Below are 22048 nucleotides of genomic sequence, written 5' to 3'. Positions count from 1 at the left end.
TCTTGCACTTTTACTGTAGCACTGGTTTTGCTCTTAGATGCTTGTTTAGATGCACTTATGACCTCTGATGACTAGTAGTTCTCCTGATTTCCTATATTAAATGCACTTATTGTAAGTCACTTTGGATAAAAGCGTCGGCTAAATTACTGTAATGTAATGTCTTTTTGATGGTGGGAGGAAACCAGAGTACCCAGAAGAAACCCACACAGACATGGGGAGAACATGCAAACTCCACTCAGAAAGGACTTGGGACAGCCTGGCGTTCGAATTCAGGACCTTCTTGCTGTGCGGAACAGTGCTAACCACTGGCCCACTGTGCTGCCCAACTTTCTTAGTTTAGTTCTTGAGTTGGTAGTCTGAGTTCTTTAACCATGTCAAAATAAGACATGTCTAGAAAAGTGCCCTTGTGGCACACCACATTCCTCCCTCAAGTCATCAGATGACACGAAACTTGTCTTTATACAGCGCTGATGTTTTTACCATGCCCTTACAGGTGCTGTGAGTAATGAGTCAAACAAAGTCATGACAACAGTTACACTTTTACTTGTGTTATCATGAACATAAACAATGTGTCACAACAAAAGTGAGTATATACAAAAAGATGAGTGTTACTATGCAAAGATTCAGTAAATAATATAAAAACAGACTGGCTCGCCCACAAGTCCTGGCATCATATGTACATGAACATTAGAGGACCTGGCCTGGTCAGAGGACAAACGGACGGTAAGGCAAGGTGACTTAATATTCTGTATCTCACAGAGGCATACTGTATCGTGTTGTGAATCTGACGTGTTACAGTAACAGTTGATGCTGAACGGTCGCTGGGGTAAATAACATGTACTACGCTATGCTATGCTAGGACAAGACTCACTAGGCTGGCTCAAGGTTAGCCATGCAGCCATGTCTACTGGCTGCAATCCTAGTGAGAGTCCTCACTCAGGGGCTTTTTACTATGAGACAATGAGATGTCTCCCAGATTCTAAACCATGAGGTTTTGTTTACTTTAAAAAAAAGTTTAAGAATAAAAATGACATCACGTTAACATCTGGCCCCACTTGCCCTCAAAAGCGACACGGACCCTTGAACAACACAAAGTGGTTGAACTCCAAGTTGTTTGGGCAGGTGTAACTCTCCCCTGAGTTATTTTACTGTTGTGACAGATGACTGAGCTGTTTCCAACATCCACTGCAGCTTTACAGCTTCTCCTGTGTGAACCTTCATGTGTGTCTTCAGGGAATCCTTGACAGTAAAGCATTTACCACAGACGGGGCAGCTAAACGGCTTCTCCCCTGTATGACTCCTCATGTGTGGAACTAATCTCTCCTTTCGACTAAAGCTTTTGTGACAGACCGAGCAGCTGAAAGGTTTCTCCCCGGTATGACCTCTCATGTGTCTGGCCAACGCTCCGCTCTCACTGAACCTTGTACCACAAACTGAACAACAAAATGGCTTCTCTCCTGTATGGAGTCTCATGTGTCTCTTCACTGTTCCCCTGTCACTAAAGCTTTTAGCACAAACTGAACAACTGAATGCTTTCTCTCCGCTGACCTTTTTAATGTGGGCCTGCATATTCCCCAAATGATGAGCTCTTTGAGCATTACTTGAGGGTTTCTCCACTGTAAAACTCTTACCACTAACAAGATTCTTATTTGTCAGTGTTTTTAAACCTGACTGAAGTTCTCTGGTCTCCATTCCCTCATCCTCACCAATCTCCACCATGGTTTCACAGCAGTGTGAAGAGAGGAACTGTCCATCACTCGCTGGTTGTACATCAGCAGCTGGATCCAAGTTCCTGGCTGGTTCTGACAGTCCACAGTCTTCTCCATCAGCTTCTGCTTTCATCTGTTCAGTTGAGCTGCTGGCTTCCTCCTCAGTTTGGCTTTGATGAAGATGTGAGGACTGAGCTTCCTCTTCATCATTTTCACTCTTCACAGGGACAGAAGTGAATGGAAACTTGATGATATCAGCCTCCTCCTCCACTCCCTGAAGCTGCTCTTCCTCCTGACTGATCCAGAGTTCCTCCTCTTCTTCTTTAATATGTGGGGATTCTGACTCCTCCTGGACCAGACTGGGACTCCACTCCTGCTTCACAGAGGAAACCTCCTCTTCAGGAACTGAGAGGAGGTCTAGAGGAAAGAATGAAATATAGAAATAGCATCATTTAACGAAATCAATACTATGTGTTAAAGGACAGGTTCACTATGTTGGAACCCAGACTACTTCTACAATAAGACTGTACGTATCATGATACAGTATTATAATATAATAGATTACACTTTATGATCATGACACATTCTCTGATGGAAAACATCCAAAATATGAGTGTTTATTTCAAGCAGTGTGAGTGTGACTACAGATGGAAGGCTTTATACCAAGGATGCACAATGATATCGGCACAACATCGGTATCAGCCGATAAAAACTTAAGAAATTAATAATTACCTGACCAATAAGTGACGCGTTAACTTTGCGCATGTGACGACGCTAAATGTTTATTGTGAGCGCCAGCAGCAAGCTTCAAAATGTAAGCTGTATGGAAATATTTCAAAGTATCTGAAACAGATAAAAAAAATGCTATTTGAAATGGTTGTAAAGCACCAGTGGTGTGAGGAGGGGTAAAACCACAAAAGCCGTCATCCTGAACACCACGAAGTTTCTGAAAAGTTGGCAAGAAAAAAACAGCACCAGCGAAAACCTGTCAGCAGCCTCTACTTCAGTTATTTGACAAAGCTAAAAAATATAGTGGCGACCACCCAAAGGTGAAAGCCCTTAACAACAAACCCTCTGAATTCACTGCTCTTGATAAACAGCCATTCACTCAGATTAGTGCAGCGCCCGTCCGGGTGTAATCTCCCCTCTGACCACAATGTGGGTTGTAATGGCAGAGTGGCGCTGTTCGGTCGCAGACTAGTTAAGAGTTTAGTTGGATAGCCATGACTGAATGTCTGCATTTGTAAAAGGATACATTTAGGGTAGAATCAAGGGACGTGTTTTATCTAAGTGTTGGCACCTACAACAAGTAGGCTATCACAATAAGAGTAAGAGGTTAATTCTAGTACAGGAGAGAGTTGGTGTTCTCTTCAGTGGAAAAAAGAAAGATGTATAAATCGGTATTGGCATCAGCAGTAGGCCGAAATGAGTTTGAAAATATCGGCAATAATCCAATATCGTGCATCCCTACTTTATATGTGAGCATATTTAACTTGATCATATTAATCCATTGTTAAAGCTACTTGTATATATCCCAACCAAGTTAAAATAGACAAAATGTACAAATTTCCTCAAATTTATCCAGCAAATCCCCTCTGCTATTAAAAACAACTTGAGCTCCACCAATACAATAACAATTAAAAGCCAAATTTCTTGAGAAAATATGTGGCTTTGCTGAAAGGGTTGGAATGATGGTTGCTAAGTGGTTTCTATGTGATTCCTTGCAGTTGCTAGGTGACTACCAGGTGGTAGCTAAGCATTGCTGCATGGTTTTGTGTACATAGCAACCAGAAGGACATCCCATAATAACTAGAATGTAACTAATGGAAACCTGTGGACTAGAGCCCTGCACGGGCCAAAAACTCCAGCCCTAGCCCGGCCCCAACCTGACAGTCTAGAATTTGTCAGTCCGAGCCCGACCCGAGACATCACTTTAAGCTCTCTCTGATACACACAAACACGCGCGGCATGGTCAACGTTCACGTGTAATGCACGTGGTTTACGTTCCCGGGCTCTCTGTTGCAGGGTTGTTCCTGTTGTAGTTCGGTTTTTTGGAGCTGAGGAATAAACATCAAACTCGCCTTGGTCTCCTGTGTTTTTCCTCATTCCTGCCACATTGGTGACCCCGAATTGAACATGTTTGGAGCAGAAGAGGAGTGTGAATCCACTTCGGCCACGCCGCCCCAACTCTCACAGCCGGCCGTTCTCGCCGCGGCTGTGAAGCTCCCAGAGTTCTGGCAGAGCGACCCGGCCTCGTGGTTCCAACATGTCGAGGCGCTGTTCCACCTGCGTGGAATCTCCGCGGACGACTCCAGATACTATTTGGTCGTCGCTGCGCTGGACCAGCAGTCCACACGCCGGGCCATGCAGCTGTTGCCCCCCCCCCCCGCAACACGATAAATACGTCGCCCTCAAACATCTTCTGCTCCGGAGGTACAGCCTATCTACCGCAGAGAGGGCAGATAGGATCCTTTCCCTGTCCGGTTTGGGCGACGGGATGGCTGTGGATCTCATGGACAATATGCTGTCGCTGCTAGGCTCAGACGAAGGTGGGTTCCTTTTCCCGCACGTTTTCCTGCGCCAGCTCCCGTCTCCTGTGCGCGCGGCTTTGGCTAACTCCCCGTGTCTGGCCGCTGGTGACTGCCGAGGTTTGGCTGAGGAGGCCGATCGGGTCCTGCTGGCTACCAGACGGTTCTCTGTGCGGAGTGTGGCATCGGAGCCTCTGCAGCCGACGTCGGAGGACGCGGACCCGGCAGTGGTGGCTGGAGTGACTGCCCGGAGACGACGCGGGAGAGGCCTGTTTCTTCCACCAGCGGTTCGGCGGCAAGGCGAGGCGCTGCGTCCCTCCGTGCACGTTTGAGGCGGCGGGAAACTCCAGGGCAGCGCTCAGTAGCAGCTGTGGGCGATGGTGGACGTAGTGAACTGCTCTTCATTAAGGACACGATGTCAGGACGACGGTTTCTGGTGGACTCAGGCTCGCAAAAGAGCCTACTCCCTCCTGCTAAGACAGACATGTCAGCCGAAGGCGGCGGCCCACAGTTAAGTGCAGCTAACGGTTCGTCCATTGCGACGTTTGGCACAAGGTTGGTGACTGTTTGCTTCCACGGGCGCCATTTTGAGTGGGACTTTGTAGTGGCCGCCATTACTGTTCCTATTATCGGCGCGGATGTTGTGTGTGCTAATGGTCTGCTGGTTGATGTTGTTTAATTGATGCTGTGTCTTTCGCCACTGTTCCGTGCGAGACAGGGGGAGCCGGGCCGTTAACACACGCTAACTTTTTAGCATTAGGGGATGTTTTTCAGCGCTTGCTGGCGGATTCTCCATCGGTGACTACGCCTGCCTTTTCCACTGCGGTTACTAAACACTGGGTACAACATTTCATTCCCGCTCTGGGACTGCCAGTTTTGGCGCGCGCGCGGCGCCTCGACGCGGTAAAATGGGCTCCAGCTAAGGAGGAGTTCGCCATCATGGAGCGTCTGGGTATAGTGAGGCGTTCCAACAGCCTATGGGCCTCGCCGCTTCACATGGTGCCCAAGGCGGATGGGTCGTGGCGGCCTTGCGGCGACTTTCGCCACCTGAACAACGTCACCGCCAATGACCACTATCCCATCCCACACATACAGGACTTTTCTATACGCCTGGCAAATACCACTATTTTCTCTAAGGTGGACCTGATGCGCGGCTATCATCAGGTTCCCGTGCGCGCAGAGGACGTGCCCAAGACCGCAGTGATCACCCCGTTTGGGCTTTTTGAGTTCGTGCGCATGCCTTTTGGCTTAAAGGGGGCAGCGCAAACCTTTCAGAGGCTGGTGGACTCGGTGTTGCGTGACCTTGATTTCGTGTTCGTTTATCTCGACGACATATTAGTGGCCAGTCCGTCAGCTGAAGAGCACCTGGCGCACCTGAAACAGGTTTTCCGTCGTCTGGACGAACACGGCCTGATAGTCAACCCGGCCAAGTGTCAGTTTGGACTGCCGGTGATTGACTTCTTGGGTCACCGCATTTCGCCGCAAGGCGCGGTCCCGTTGCCTTCTTAGGTGCAAGCGGTGGCGGAATTTCCCCGCCCAGTCTCGGTTAAGGCATTGCAGGAATTCTTGGGAATGGTGAATTTCTATAACCGTTTCCTCCCTCGCGCTGCCCACCTCCTTCAGCCACTTTACGAAGCCCTGCGGCTTAAGAAGGCTAACGACCCTGTCGACTGGACTCCCAAACGGGTCCAGGCGTTTGACGGAGCTAAGTGCGCCCTGGCTAACGCTGCCCTCCTCGCCCATCCCACACCCACAGCGTCCATAGCTTTAACAACCGACGCGTCTGACATAGCCGTGGGGGCTGTGGTTGAACAGCGCGTGGCGAATGCGTGGCAGCCACTCGCATTTTTTAGCCGCAAACTGCGAGATAGCGAGCGCAAGTACAGCGTTTTTGACCGGGAGTTGCTGGCACTGCACCTTGCAACCCGGCATTTCCGCTTCCTGCTGGAGGGTCGCTCATTCACGGCTTATGTGGATCATAAACCGCTGACTTTCGCCACGTCCAAGGTGACTGAGCCGTGGTCTGCTCGTCAGCAGCGCCACCTAGCGGCAATCTCCGAGTTCACAAAGGACATTCAGCATGTGGCCGGGAAGTCCAACCCTGTTGCTGATTGTCTGTCGCGTGTGCTTGTGTGTCCTGTGCACCTCGGTGTGGATTTCTCCGCTATGGCTGCCGACCAGCCCAGTGACCCGGACGTCCTTGCCCTTAGGTCAACGCGTACCGGCCTCAGGCTAGAGGACGCTGTGATGCAGGAAGGCGGTCCTGCCCTCCTCTGCGATGTCTCCACCGGCCGTCCCCGCCCCGTTGTTCCAGTGGCCTGGCGCCGTCGAGTTTTCGAATCGATTCACTCCCTCTCGCACCCTGGAGTTCGGGCGTCGGTGAAGTTGGTCGGTTCCAAGTTCGTCTGGCCTGGCCTCCGCAAGGACGTCAAGGGGTGGGCGGCTGCATGTGTGGCGTGCGAGCGCACTAAGGTCCACCAGCACACTAAGTCGCCCCTCGAACCGTTTCCGATCCCGGCCAGACGTTTCGACCACGTGCATGTGGACCTGGTGGGCCCTCTACCTTCTTCACAGGGTTTTACGCACCTGCTCACAATGGTAGATCGGACCACCAGGTGGCCAGAGGCTGTCCCTCTATCCTCCACAACATCCTCGGATGTTGCACGCGCTTTTCTTTCCTCCTGGGTCGCCCTTTTCGGCACTCCGTCAGATATCACCTCAGACAGGGGCCCCCAGTTCGTGTCAGAGCTCTGGTCGGCACTTGCGCGATCCTTGGGTGTGCAGGTACACCGCACTACCGCGTATCACCCGCAGGCTAACGGGTTGTGTGAACGTTTTCACCGGTCGCTCAAGGCAGCGCTGTGCTCTCGGATGGTAACTGGGTGGATCGTTTACCTTGGGTTATGCTCGGGTTGCGTTCGGCTCCTAAGGAGGACCTCGACGCGTCACCCGCTGAGCTGGTGCTCGGTCAGCCGCTCCGCGTCCCTGGGGAATGTTTGCCTGGGAGTTCCGCTCCTCGACCCCGTCCGGCCGTTTATCCTTTTTTGTCCGACAGCACTCGGGTTCCAGGCCCCGCTCACCACTGTTTTCCGCGGTCGTTCGTGCCTGCGGAGCTCATGTCGGCTCGTTTTGTTTTTGTACGGCATGATGCTCACCGCTCGCCCCTCCAACCCCCATACGATGACCCATTTCGGGTTCTTGAGACGGGTCCTAAGGGTTTTGTGCTGGATATGGGTGGACGTAGGGAGCGTGTCACGCTTGATAGGCTTAAACCGGCGCACAGGGTGGCAGGCGAATTTGTGTTTCCGGCCCAGGTTCCCCGTCGGGGTCGTCCTCCTTCCAGGACCCCGGCAGTGTCTTCACAGGTTCAGCGTTCTGCTTCTCAGCCGGCTTTGGACTGTGTTTCACCTACTGTTTCGGCAGAGGGACGGCGCAGCCGTTATGGCAGGCTGCTTAAGCCTCCAGTGAGACACTGATTTTCTTTCCAGGAGTCCCTTCTGGGTGTTCGGGGGGAGGGGGCTGTGTGGCGGACACTAGGGGCTATGCCTCTCACCCAGCAGGACTGTGAGCTGGGGGCGTGGTTTACGTTCCCGGGCTCTCTGGTGCAGGGTTGTTCCTGCTGTAGTTGGTTTTTTTGGAGCTGAGGAATAAACATCAAACTCGCCTTCGTCTCCTGTGTTTTTCCTCATCCTGCCACAATATATACATACATACACACACACACACACACACACACACACACACACACACACACACATATATATATATATATATATATATGATGGCATGTATCATGCAGTGGCTCTGCGGCCCAGATGGTCTCAGACCTCCAGTGTGGACGGTTAGTCACGATGCAGCAACAAAACTTGGGGCAAAAAGATAAAAATAAAACTTAAATATTTCTAAAGGTTGAATTATTCCACAAGTGATGATGAAGGGAAAAGCAAAGGGGTTTGTTTAACTGTAAACTGACATCATTCTCTTATTAATATATGATGACGGTTAAGAATCATCTGAGATCTTAATATTTCCTTCTATAATCTATAATATAATATATTAAACATGAAGGCATCTTAATCATTAACAAAAAGCGCAGTAGGGTTTAACTGCGGCTTGGCATCTAACAAGCACCAAGCTTTCACTAACTAGCAAGAAAGAAAATAAATGACTATATAAAGTTGGTATGAGTAAAATATCGAAAATAAATGAATATATAAAGGGCATAGGTAGAATATAGGCAATAAATGACTATATAAAGTCAGGATAGTTAAAATAGAGAAAATAAATGAATATATAAAGTGGGTATGAGTAAAATATAGACAATGACTATATAAAGTCAGGATGGGTAAAATAGAGAAAATATATGAACATATAAAGTGGTTATGGGTAAAAGAGAAAATAAATTAATATATAAAGTGGGTTTGGGTAAAATAGAGAAAATAAATTAACATATCAAGTGGGTGTGTAAAATAGAGAAAATAAATTAATATATAAAGTGGGTATGGGTAAAATAGAGAAAATAAATGAACGTATAAAGTGGGTATGGGTAAAATAGAGAAAATAAATGAATATATAAAGTGGGTATTAGTAAAGTAGAGAAAATAAATGAACATATAAAGTGGGCATGGGTAAAATAGAGAAAATAAATGAATATATAAAGTGGGTATGGGTAGAGTAGAGAAAATAAATGAACATATAAAGTGGGTATGGGTAAAATAGAGAAAATACAGGAACATATAAAGTGAGTATGGGTAAAATAGAGAAAATACAGGAACATATAAAGTGGGTATGGGTAAAATAGAGAAAATACAGGAACATATAAAGTGGGTTTGGGTAAAATAGAGAAAATAAATGAATATATAAAGTGGGTTTGGGTAAAAAAGAGAAAATAAATGAATATATAAAGTGGGTATGGGTAAAATAGAGAAAATACAGGAACATATAAAGTGGGTATGGGTAAAATAGAGAAAATAGATTAATATATAAAGTGGGTTTGGGTAAAATAGAGAAAATAAATGAACATAAAAAGTGGGTATGGGTAAAATAGAGAAAATACAGGAACATATAAAGTGGGTATGGGTAAAATAGAGAAAATAAATGAATATATAAAGTGGGTATGGGTAAAATAGAGAAAATAAATGAACATAAAAAGTGGGTATGGGTAAAATAGAGAAAATAAATGAATATATGAAGTGGGCATGGGTAAAATAGAGAAAATAAATGAACATATAAAGTGGGTTTGGGTAAAATAGAGAAAATAAATGAACACATAAAGTGGGTATGGGTAAAATAGAGAAAATAAATGAATATATGAAGTGGGTAAGGGTAAAATAGAGAAAATAAATGAATGTATAAAGTGGTTATGGGTAAAATAGAGAAAATAAATGAATATATAAAGTGGGTATGGGTAAAATAGAGAAAATAAATGAACATATAAAGTGGGTATGGGTAAAATAGAGAAAATAAATGAACATATAAAGTGGGTATGGGTAAAATAGAGAAAATAAATGAACATATAAAGTGGGTATGGGTAAAATAGAGAAAATAAATGAATATATAAAGTGGGTTTGGGTAAAATAGAGAAAATAAATGAACATAAAAAGTGGGTAAGGGTAAAATAGAGAAAATAAATGAATATATAAAGTGGGTATGGGTAAAATAGAGAAAATAAATGAATATATAAAGTGGGTATGGTTAAAATAGAGAAAATAAATGAATGTATAAAGTGGGTTTGGGTAAAATAGAGAAAATAAATGAACATATAAAGTGGGTAAGGGTAAAATAGAGAAAATAAATGAATATATGAGGTGGGCAAGGGTAAAATAGAGAAAATAAATTAACATATAAAGTGGGTATGGTTAAAATAGAGAAAATAAATGAATGTATAAAGTGGGTTTGGGTAAAATAGAGAAAATAAATGAACATATAAAGTGGGTATGGGTAAAATAGAGAAAATAAATGAATATATAAAGTGGGTATGGGTAAAATAGAGAAAATAAATGAATATATAAAGTGGGTATGGGTAAAATAGAGAAAATACAGGAACATATAAAGTGGGTATGGGTAAAATAGAGAAAATACAGGAATATATAAAGTGGGTATGGGTAAAATAGAGAAAATAAATGAACATATGAAGTGGGTAAGGGTAAAATAGAGAAAATAAATGAATATATGAAGTGGGTAAGGGTAAAATAGAGAAAATAAATGAACATATGAAGTGGGTATGGGTAAAATAGAGAAAATAAATGAACATATAAAGTGGGTAAGGGTAAAATAGAGAAAATAAATGAATATATGAAGTGGGTAAGGGTAAAATAGAGAAAATAAATGAATGTATAAAGTGGGTATGGGTAAAATAGAGAAAATAAATGAACATATGAAGTGGGTAAGGGTAAAATAGAGAAAATAAATGAATATATGAAGTGGGTAAGGGTAAAACAGAGAAAATAAATGAATATATGAAGTGGGTAAGGGTAAAATAGAGAAAATAAATGAATATATGAAGTGAGTAAGGGTAAAATAGAGAAAATAAATGAACGTATGAAGTGGGTAAGGGTAAAATAGAGAAAATAAATGAACATATGAAGTGGGTAAGGGTAAAATAGAGAAAATAAATGAATATATGAAGTGGGTAAGGGTAAAATAGAGAAAATAAATGAACATATGAAGTGGGTATGGGTAAAATAGAGAAAATAAATGAATATATGAGGTGGGCATGGGTAAAATAGAGAAAATAAATGAACGTATGAAGTGGGTAAGGGTAAAATAGAGAAAATAAATGAATATATGAAGTGGGTAAGGGTAAAATAGAGAAAATAAATGAACATATGAAGTGGGTATGGGTAAAATAGAGAAAATAAATGAACATATGAAGTGGGTAAGGGTAAAATAGAGAAAATAAATGAACATATGAAGTGGGCATGGGTAAAATAGAGAAAATAAATGAACGTATGAAGTGGGTTTGGGTAAAATAGAGAAAATAAATGAACATATGAAGTGGGTAAGGGTAAAATAGAGAAAATAAATGAATATATGAGGTGGGCATGGGTAAAATAGAGAAAATAAATGAACATATGAGGTGGGCATGGGTAAAATAGAGAAAATAAATGAACATATGAAGTGGGCATGGGTAAAATAGAGAAAATAAATGAACATATGAAGTGGGTAAGGGTAAAATAGAGAAAATAAATGAACATATGAAGTGGGTAAGGGTAAAATAGAGAAAATAAATGAATACATGAAGTGGGTAAGGGTAAAATAGAGAAAATAAATGAATATATGAAGTGAGTAAGGGTAAAATAGAGAAAATAAATGAACGTATGAAGTGGGTAAGGGTAAAATAGAGAAAATAAATGAACATATGAAGTGGGTAAGGGTAAAATAGAGAAAATAAATGAACATATGAAGTGGGTATGGGTAAAATAGAGAAAATAAATGAATATATGAGGTGGGCATGGGTAAAATAGAGAAAATAAATGAACGTATGAAGTGGGTAAGGGTAAAATAGAGAAAATAAATGAACATATGAAGTGGGTAAGGGTAAAATAGAGAAAATAAATGAATATATGAAGTGGGTAAGGGTAAAATAGAGAAAATAAATGAACATATGAAGTGGGTATGGGTAAAATAGAGAAAATAAATGAACATATGAAGTGGGTAAGGGTAAAATAGAGAAAATAAATGAACATATGAAGTGGGCATGGGTAAAATGGAGAAAATAAATGAACGTATGAAGTGGGTTTGGGTAAAATAGAGAAAATAAATGAACATATAAAGTGGGTAAGGGTAAAATAGAGAAAATAAATGAATATATGAGGTGGGCATGGGTAAAATAGAGAAAATAAATGAACATATGAGGTGGGCATGGGTAAAATAGAGAAAATAAATGAACATATGAAGTGGGCATGGGTAAAATAGAGAAAATAAATGAACATATGAAGTGGGTAAGGGTAAAATAGAGAAAATAAATGAACATATGAAGTGGGTAAGGGTAAAATAGAGAAAATAAATTAATATATGAAGTGGGTAAGGGTAAAATAGAGAAAATAAATGAATGTATGAAGTGAGTAAGGGTAAAATACAGAAAATAAATGAACGTATGAAGTTGGTAAGGGTAAAATAGAGAAAATAAATGAACATATGAAGTGGGTAAGGGTAAAATAGAGAAAATAAATGAATATATGAGGTGGGCATGGGTAAAATAGAGAAAATAAATGAACGTATGAAGTGGGTAAGGGTAAAATAGAGAAAATAAATGAACGTATGAAGTGGGTAAGGGTAAAATAGAGAAAATAAATGAATATATGAAGTGGGCATGGGTAAAATAGAGAAAATAAATGAACATATGAAGTGGGTAAGGGTAAAATAGAGAAAATAAATGAACGTATGAAGTGGGTAAGGGTAAAATAGAGAAAATAAATGAACATATGAAGTGGGTAAGGGTAAAATAGAGAAAATAAATGAACATATGAAGTGGGCATGGGTAAAATAGAGAAAATAAATGAACGTATGAAGTGGGTAAGGGTAAAATAGAGAAAATAAATGAACATATGAAGTGGGTAAGGGTAAAATAGAGAAAATAAATGAACATATGAAGTGGGTAAGGGTAAAATAGAGAAAATAAATGAACATATGAGGTGGGCATGGGTAAAATAGAGAAAATAAATGAACATATGAAGTGGGCATGGGTAAAATAGAGAAAATAAATGAACATATGAAGTGGGTAAGGGTAAAATAGAGAAAATAAATGAACATATGAAGTGGGCATGGGTAAAATAGAGAAAATAAATGAATATATGAGGTGGGCATGGGTAAAATAGAGAAAATAAATGAACATATGAGGTGGGCATGGGTAAAATAGAGAAAATAAATGAACGTATGAAGTGGGTAAGGGTAAAATAGAGAAAATAAATGAACGTATGAAGTGGGTAAGGGTAAAATAGAGAAAATAAATGAACATATGAAGTGGGTAAGGGTAAAATAGAGAAAATAAATGAACATATTTAGTGGGTAAGGGTAAAATAGAGAAAATAAATGAACATATGAAGTGGGTAAGGGTAAAATAGAGAAAATAAATGAATATATGAGGTGGGCATGGGTAAAATAGAGAAAATAAATGAACATATGAGGTGGGCATGGGTAAAATAGAGAAAATCAATGAACATATGAAGTGGGTAAGGGTAAAATAGAGAAAATAAATGAACATATGAAGTCGGTAAGGGTAAAATAGAGAAAATAAATGAATATATGAAGTGGGTAAGGGTAAAATAGAGAAAATAAATGAATATATGAAGTCAGTAAGGGTAAAATAGAGAAAATAAATGAACGTATGAAATGGGCATGGGTAAAATAGAGAAAATAAATGAACATATGAAGTGGGTAAGGGTAAAATAGAGAAAATAAATGAACATATGAAGTGGGCATGGGTAAAATAGAGAAAATAAATGAATATATGAGGTGGGCATGGGTAAAATAGAGAAAATAAATGAACGTATGAGGTGGGCATGGGTAAAATAGAGAAAATAAATGAATGTATGAAGTGGGTAAGGGTAAAATAGAGAAAATAAATGAACGTATGAAGTGGGTAAGGGTAAAATAGAGAAAATAAATGAACATATGAAGTGGGTAAGGGTAAAATAGAGAAAATAAATGAATATATGAAGTGGGTAAGGGTAAAATAGAGAAAATAAATGAACATATTTAGTGGGTAAGGGTAAAATAGAGAAAATAAATGAACATATGAAGTGGGTAAGGGTAAAATAGAGAAAATAAATGAATATATGAGGTGGGCATGGGTAAAATAGAGAAAATAAATGAACATATGAGGTGGGCATGGGTAAAATAGAGAAAATCAATGAACATATGAAGTGGGTAAGGGTAAAATAGAGAAAATAAATGAACATATGAAGTGGGTAAGGGTAAAATAGAGAAAATAAATGAATATATGAAGTGGGTAAGGGTAAAATAGAGAAAATAAATGAATATATGAAGTGAGTAAGGGTAAAATAGAGAAAATAAATGAACGTATGAAGTGGGCATGGGTAAAATAGAGAAAATAAATGAACATATGAAGTGGGCATGGGTAAAATAGAGAAAATAAATGAACATATGAAGTGGGTAAGGGTAAAATAGAGAAAATAAATGAACATATGAAGTGGGTAAGGGTAAAATAGAGAAAATAAATGAATACATGAAGTGGGTAAGGTTAAAATAGAGAAAATAAATGAATATATGAAGTGAGTAAGGGTAAAATAGAGAAAATAAATGAACGTATGAAGTGGGTAAGGGTAAAATAGAGAAAATAAATGAACATATGAAGTGGGTAAGGGTAAAATAGAGAAAATAAATGAATATATGAAGTGGGTAAGGGTAAAATAGAGAAAATAAATGAACATATGAAGTGGGTATGGGTAAAATAGAGAAAATAAATGAATATATGAGGTGGGCATGGGTAAAATAGAGAAAATAAATGAACGTATGAAGTGGGTAAGGGTAAAATAGAGAAAATAAATGAACATATGAAGTGGGTAAGGGTAAAATAGAGAAAATAAATGAATATATGAAGTGGGTAAGGGTAAAATAGAGAAAATAAATGAACATATGAAGTGGGTATGGGTAAAATAGAGAAAATAAATGAACATATGAAGTGGGTAAGGGTAAAATAGAGAAAATAAATGAACATATGAAGTGGGCATGGGTAAAATGGAGAAAATAAATGAACGTATGAAGTGGGTTTGGGTAAAATAGAGAAAATAAATGAACATATAAAGTGGGTAAGGGTAAAATAGAGAAAATAAATGAATATATGAGGTGGGCATGGGTAAAATAGAGAAAATAAATGAACATATGAGGTGGGCATGGGAAAAATAGAGAAAATAAATGAACATATGAAGTGGGCATGGGTAAAATAGAGAAAATAAATGAACATATGAAGTGGGTAAGGGTAAAATAGAGAAAATAAATGAACATATGAAGTGGGTAAGGGTAAAATACAGAAAATAAATGAACGTATGAAGTGGGTAAGGGTAAAATAGAGAAAATAAATGAACATATGAAGTGGGTAAGGGTAAAATAGAGAAAATAAATGAATATATGAGGTGGGCATGGGTAAAATAGAGAAAATAAATGAACGTATGAAGTGGGTAAGGGTAAAATAGAGAAAATAAATGAACATATGAAGTGGGTAAGGGTAAAATAGAGAAAATAAATGAATATATGAAGTGGGCATGGGTAAAATAGAGAAAATAAATGAACATATGAAGTGGGTAAGGGTAAAATAGAGAAAATAAATGAATATATGAAGTGGGTAAGGGTAAAATAGAGAAAATAAATGAACATATGAAGTGGGTAAGGGTAAAATAGAGAAAATAAATGAACATATGAAGTGGGCATGGGTAAAATAGAGAAAATAAATGAACGTATGAAGTGGGTAAGGGTAAAATAGAGAAAAAAAATGAACATATGAAGTGGGTAAGGGTAAAATAGAGAAAATAAATGAACATATGAAGTGGGTAAGGGTAAAATAGAGAAAATAAATGAACATATGAGGTGGGCATGGGTAAAATAGAGAAAATAAATGAACATATGAAGTGGGCATGGGTAAAATAGAGAAAATAAATGAACATATGAAGTGGGTAAGGGTAAAATAGAGAAAATAAATGAACATATGAAGTGGGCATGGGTAAAATAGAGAAAATAAATGAATATATGAGGTGGGCATGGGTAAAATAGAGAAAATAAATGAACATATGAGGTGGGCATGGGTAAAATAGAGAAAATAAATGAACGTATGAAGTGGGTAAGGGTAAAATAGAGAAAATAAATGAACGTATGAAGTGGGTAAGGGTAAAATAGAGAAAATAAATGAACATATGAAGTGGGTAAGGGTAAAATAGAGAAAATAAATGAATATATGAAGTGGGTAAGGGTAAAATAGAGAAAATAAATGAACATATTTAGTGGGTAAGGGTAAAATAGAGAAAATAAATGAACATATGAAGTCGGTAAGGGTAAAATAGAGAAAATAAATGAATATATGAAGTGGGTAAGGGTAAAATAGAGAAAATAAATGAATATATGAAGTGAGTAAGGGTAAAATAGAGAAAATAAATGAACGTATGAAATGGGCATGGGTAAAATAGAGAAAATAAATGAACATATGAAGTGGGTAAGGGTAAAATAGAGAAAATAAATGAACATATGAAGTGGGCATGGGTAAAATAGAGAAAATAAATGAATATATGAGGTGGGCATGGGTAAAATAGAGAAAATAAATGAACGTATGAGGTGGGCATGGGTAAAATAGAGAAAATAAATGAATGTATGAAGTGGGTAAGGGTAAAATAGAGAAAATAAATGAACGTATGAAGTGGGTAAGGGTAAAATAGAGAAAATAAATGAACATATGAAGTGGGTAAGGGTAAAATAGAGAAAATAAATGAATATATGAAGTGGGTAAGGGTAAAATAGAGAAAATAAATGAACATATTTAGTGGGTAAGGGTAAAATAGAGAAAATAAATGAACATATGAAGTGGGTAAGGGTAAAATAGAGAAAATAAATGAATATATGAGGTGGGCATGGGTAAAATAGAGAAAATAAATGAACATATGAGGTGGGCATGGGTAAAATAGAGAAAATCAATGAACATATGAAGTGGGTAAGGGTAAAATAGAGAAAATAAATGAACATATGAAGTGGGTAAGGGTAAAATAGAGAAAATAAATGAATATATGAAGTGGGTAAGGGTAAAATAGAGAAAATAAATGAATATATGAAGTGAGTAAGGGTAAAATAGAGAAAATAAATGAACGTATGAAGTGGGCATGGGTAAAATAGAGAAAATAAATGAACATATGAAGTGGGCATGGGTAAAATAGAGAAAATAAATGAACATATGAAGTGGGTAAGGGTAAAATAGAGAAAATAAATGAACATATGAAGTGGGTAAGGGTAAAATAGAGAAAATAAATGAATACATGAAGTGGGTAAGGTTAAAATAGAGAAAATAAATGAATATATGAAGTGAGTAAGGGTAAAATAGAGAAAATAAATGAACGTATGAAGTGGGTAAGGGTAAAATAGAGAAAATAAATGAACATATGAAGTGGGTAAGGGTAAAATAGAGAAAATAAATGAATATATGAAGTGGGTAAGGGTAAAATAGAGAAAATAAATGAACATATGAAGTGGGTATGGGTAAAATAGAGAAAATAAATGAATATATGAGGTGGGCATGGGTAAAATAGAGAAAATAAATGAACGTATGAAGTGGGTAAGGGTAAAATAGAGAAAATAAATGAACATATGAAGTGGGTAAGGGTAAAATAGAGAAAATAAATGAATATATGAAGTGGGTAAGGGTAAAATAGAGAAAATAAATGAACATATGAAGTGGGTATGGGTAAAATAGAGAAAATAAATGAACATATGAAGTGGGCATGGGTAAAATGGAGAAAATAAATGAACGTATGAAGTGGGTTTGGGTAAAATAGAGAAAATAAATGAACATATAAAGTGGGTAAGGGTAAAATAGAGAAAATAAATGAATATATGAGGTGGGCATGGGTAAAATAGAGAAAATAAATGAACATATGAGGTGGGCATGGGAAAAATAGAGAAAATAAATGAACATATGAAGTGGGCATGGGTAAAATAGAGAAAATAAATGAACATATGAAGTGGGTAAGGGTAAAATAGAGAAAATAAATGAACATATGAAGTGGGTAAGGGTAAAATACAGAAAATAAATGAACGTATGAAGTGGGTAAGGGTAAAATAGAGAAAATAAATGAATATATGAAGTGGGTAAGGGTAAAATAGAGAAAATAAATGAACATATGAAGTGGGTAAGGGTAAAATAGAGAAAATAAATGAATATATGAAGTGGGCATGGGTAAAATAGAGAAAATAAATGAACATATGAAGTGGGTAAGGGTAAAATAGAGAAAATAAATGAATATATGAAGTGGGTAAGGGTAAAATAGAGAAAATAAATGAACATATGAAGTGGGTAAGGGTAAAATAGAGAAAATAAATGAACATATGAAGTGGGCATGGGTAAAATAGAGAAAATAAATGAACGTATGAAGTGGGTAAGGGTAAAATAGAGAAAATAAATGAACATATGAAGTGGGTAAGGGTAAAATAGAGAAAATAAATGAACATATGAAGTGGGTAAGGGTAAAATAGAGAAAATAAATGAACATATGAGGTGGGCATGGGTAAAATAGAGAAAATAAATGAACATATGAAGTGGGCATGGGTAAAATAGAGAAAATAAATGAACATATGAAGTGGGTAAGGGTAAAATAGAGAAAATAAATGAACATATGAAGTGGGCATGGGTAAAATAGAGAAAATAAATGAATATATGAGGTGGGCATGGGTAAAATAGAGAAAATAAATGAACATATGAGGTGGGCATGGGTAAAATAGAGAAAATAAATGAACGTATGAAGTGGGTAAGGGTAAAATAGAGAAAATAAATGAACGTATGAAGTGGGTAAGGGTAAAATAGAGAAAATAAATGAACATATGAAGTGGGTAAGGGTAAAATAGAGAAAATAAATGAATATATGAAGTGGGTAAGGGTAAAATAGAGAAAATAAATGAACATATTTAGTGGGTAAGGGTAAAATAGAGAAAATAAATGAACATATGAAGTGGGTAAGGGTAAAATAGAGAAAATAAATGAATATATGAGGTGGGCATGGGTAAAATAGAGAAAATAAATGAACATATGAGGTGGGCATGGGTAAAATAGAGAAAATCAATGAACATATGAAGTGGGTAAGGGTAAAATAGAGAAAATAAATGAACATATGAAGTGGGTAAGGGTAAAATAGAGAAAATAAATGAATATATGAAGTGGGTAATGGTAAAATAGAGAAAATAAATGAATATATGAAGTGAGTAAGGGTAAAATAGAGAAAATAAATGAACGTATGAAGTGGGCATGGGTAAAATAGAGAAAATAAATGAACATATGAAGTGGGTAAGGGTAAAATAGAGAAAATAAATGAACATATGAAGTGGGCATGGGTAAAATAGAGAAAATAAATGAATGTATGAGGTGGGCATGGGTAAAATAGAGAAAATAAATGAACGTATGAGGTGGGCATGGGTAAAATAGAGAAAATAAATGAATGTATGAAGTGGGTAAGGGTAAAATAGAGAAAATAAATGAACGTATGAAGTGGGTAAGGGTAAAATAGAGAAAATAAATGAACATATGAAGTGGGTAAGGGTAAAATAGAGAAAATAAATGAATATATGAAGTGGGTAAGGGTAAAATAGAGAAAATAAATGAACATATTTAGTGGGTAAGGGTAAAATAGAGAAAATAAATGAACATATGAAGTGGGTAAGGGTAAAATAGAGAAAATAAATGAATATATGAGGTGGGCATGGGTAAAATAGAGAAAATAAATGAACATATGAGGTGGGCATGGGTAAAATAGAGAAAATCAATGAACATATGAAGTGGGTAAGGGTAAAATAGAGAAAATAAATGAACATATGAAGTGGGTAAGGGTAAAATAGAGAAAATAAATGAATATATGAAGTGAGTAAGGGTAAAATAGAGAAAATAAATGAACGTATGAAGTGGGCATGGGTAAAATAGAGAAAATAAATGAACATATGAAGTGGGTAAGGGTAAAATAGAGAAAATAAATGAACATATGAAGTGGGCATGGGTAAAATAGAGAAAATAAATGAATATATGAGGTGGGCATGGGTAAAATAGAGAAAATAAATGAACGTATGAGGTGGGCATGGGTAAAATAGAGAAAATAAATGAACGTATGAAGTGGGTAAGGGTAAAATAGAGAAAATAAATGAATATATGAAGTGGGTAAGGGTAAAATAGAGAAAATAAATGAACGTATGAAGTGGGTAAGGGTAAAATAGAGAAAATAAATGAACATATGAAGTGGGTAAGGGTAAAATAGAGAAAATAAATGAATATATGAAGTGGGTAAGGGTAAAATAGAGAAAATAAATGAACATATTTAGTGGGTAAGGGTAAAATAGAGAAAATAAATGAACATATGAAGTGGGTAAGGGTAAAATAGAGAAAATAAATGAATATATGAGGTGGGCATGGGTAAAATAGAGAAAATAAATGAACATATGAGGTGGGCATGGGTAAAATAGAGAAAATCAATGAACATATGAAGTGGGTAAGGGTAAAATAGAGAAAATAAATGAACATATGAAGTGGGTAAGGGTAAAATAGAGAAAATAAATGAATATATGAAGTGGGTAAGGGTAAAATAGAGAAAATAAATGAATATATGAAGTGAGTAAGGGTAAAATAGAGAAAATAAATGAACGTATGAAGTGGGTAAGGGTAAAATAGAGAAAATAAATCAACATATGAAGTGGGTAAGGGTAAAATAGAGAAAATAAATGAATATATGAAGTGGGTATGGGTAAAATAGAGAAAATAAATGAACATATGAAGTGGGTAAGGGTAAAATAGAGAAAATAAATGAATATATGAAGTGGGTAAGGGTAAAATAGAGAAAATAAATGAATATATGAAGTGAGTAAGGGTAAAATAGAGAAAATAAATGAACGTATGAAGTGGGTAAGGGTAAAATAGAGAAAATAAATGAATATATGAAGTGGGTAAGGGTAAAATAGAGAAAATAAATGAACATATGAAGTGGGTAAGGGTAAAATAGAGAAAATAAATGAACATATGAAGTGGGTATGGGTAAAATAGAGAAAATAAATGAACATATGAAGTGGGTATGGGTAAAATAGAGAAAATAAATGAATGTATGAGGTGGGCATGGGTAAAATAGAGAAAATAAATGAACGTATGTAGTGGGTAAGGGTAAAATAGAGAAAATAAATGAACGTATGAAGTGGGTAAGGGTAAAATAGAGAAAATAAATGAACATATGAAGTGGGTAAGGGTAAAATAGAGAAAATAAATGAATATATGAAGTGGGTAAGGGTAAAATAGAGAAAATAAATGAACATATGAAGTGGGTAAGGGTAAAATAGAGAAAATAAATGAACATATGAAGTGGGTAAGGGTAAAATAGAGAAAATAAATGAATATATGAAGTGGGTAAGGGTAAAATAGAGAAAATAAATGAACATATGAAGTGGGTAAGGGTAAAATAGAGAAAATAAATGAACATATGAAGTGGGTAAGGGTAAAATAGAGAAAATAAATGAATATATGAAGTGGGTAAGGGTAAAATAGAGAAAATAAATGAATATATGAAGTGGGCATGGGTAAAATAGAGAAAATAAATGAACATATGAGGTGGGCATGGGTAACAACAGCGGGTCGTGGTGGTGCGGAGGTACGAACCTGCGTCCCGCTGCTTCCCGGGTTTTAAAATGGCGTCCAGCATTTGTCGCTGGCGTTCGTTCTCCTGTTTAACACGACTGACTTCGTCCTCATATTCCAGGAGGGTTTTTTCAAGAAGCCCGAAAATGTCCCCAGCCGCCGCAGACAGCCTCTGCGCCACAAAGTCTTTCATCAGGTCGATTTTGGACATGGTTCCGGTAAAAAGACCTCCACCATGGACGTGTTGTGCGCGCCGCCTCCCGAACGACCAGCCGCTGACGCGCAGGAGAGTGACGTCATCAGAGAAGACAAACGGCGCATGTCAGCAAATTATTGAGCACTACGAACCCCAAAACCTCAAAAACTCTTGACGTGTGTAAACTCTACAATGTGTGGCTGCCGAACCTCTCTTTATTCCACGTATTTTTGTTGTTTTTAAATTCCGTTTTCTTTTCTTTCATTTTATATCTTTATTTATATTTTAATATTGTTAGTAT

The 22048-nt window shown here is 37.8% G+C and overlaps 1 protein-coding gene across 1 annotated transcript; it reads right to left on the bottom strand.

Moving 5' to 3' along the window:
- Positions 1 to 544: 544 nt before the first annotated feature.
- Positions 545 to 21808, bottom strand: LOC130128974 (zinc finger and SCAN domain-containing protein 2-like). Its single transcript, XM_056298756.1, has 2 exons — positions 21573 to 21808; positions 545 to 2126 (listed from the first exon to the last, which is right to left on the bottom strand). Exons 1-2 carry the CDS (start codon positions 21760 to 21762, stop codon positions 1141 to 1143), a joined length of 1176 nt encoding a protein of 391 aa, XP_056154731.1. The 5' UTR covers positions 21763 to 21808; the 3' UTR covers positions 545 to 1140.
- Positions 21809 to 22048: the final 240 nt, after the last annotated feature.

Source organism: Lampris incognitus, chromosome 18 (assembly GCF_029633865.1).
Source record: "Lampris incognitus isolate fLamInc1 chromosome 18, fLamInc1.hap2, whole genome shotgun sequence".
Classification (NCBI taxonomy): domain Eukaryota; kingdom Metazoa; phylum Chordata; class Actinopteri; order Lampriformes; family Lampridae; genus Lampris; species Lampris incognitus.
This window is presented reverse-complemented; position numbering and strand designations above follow the sequence as displayed.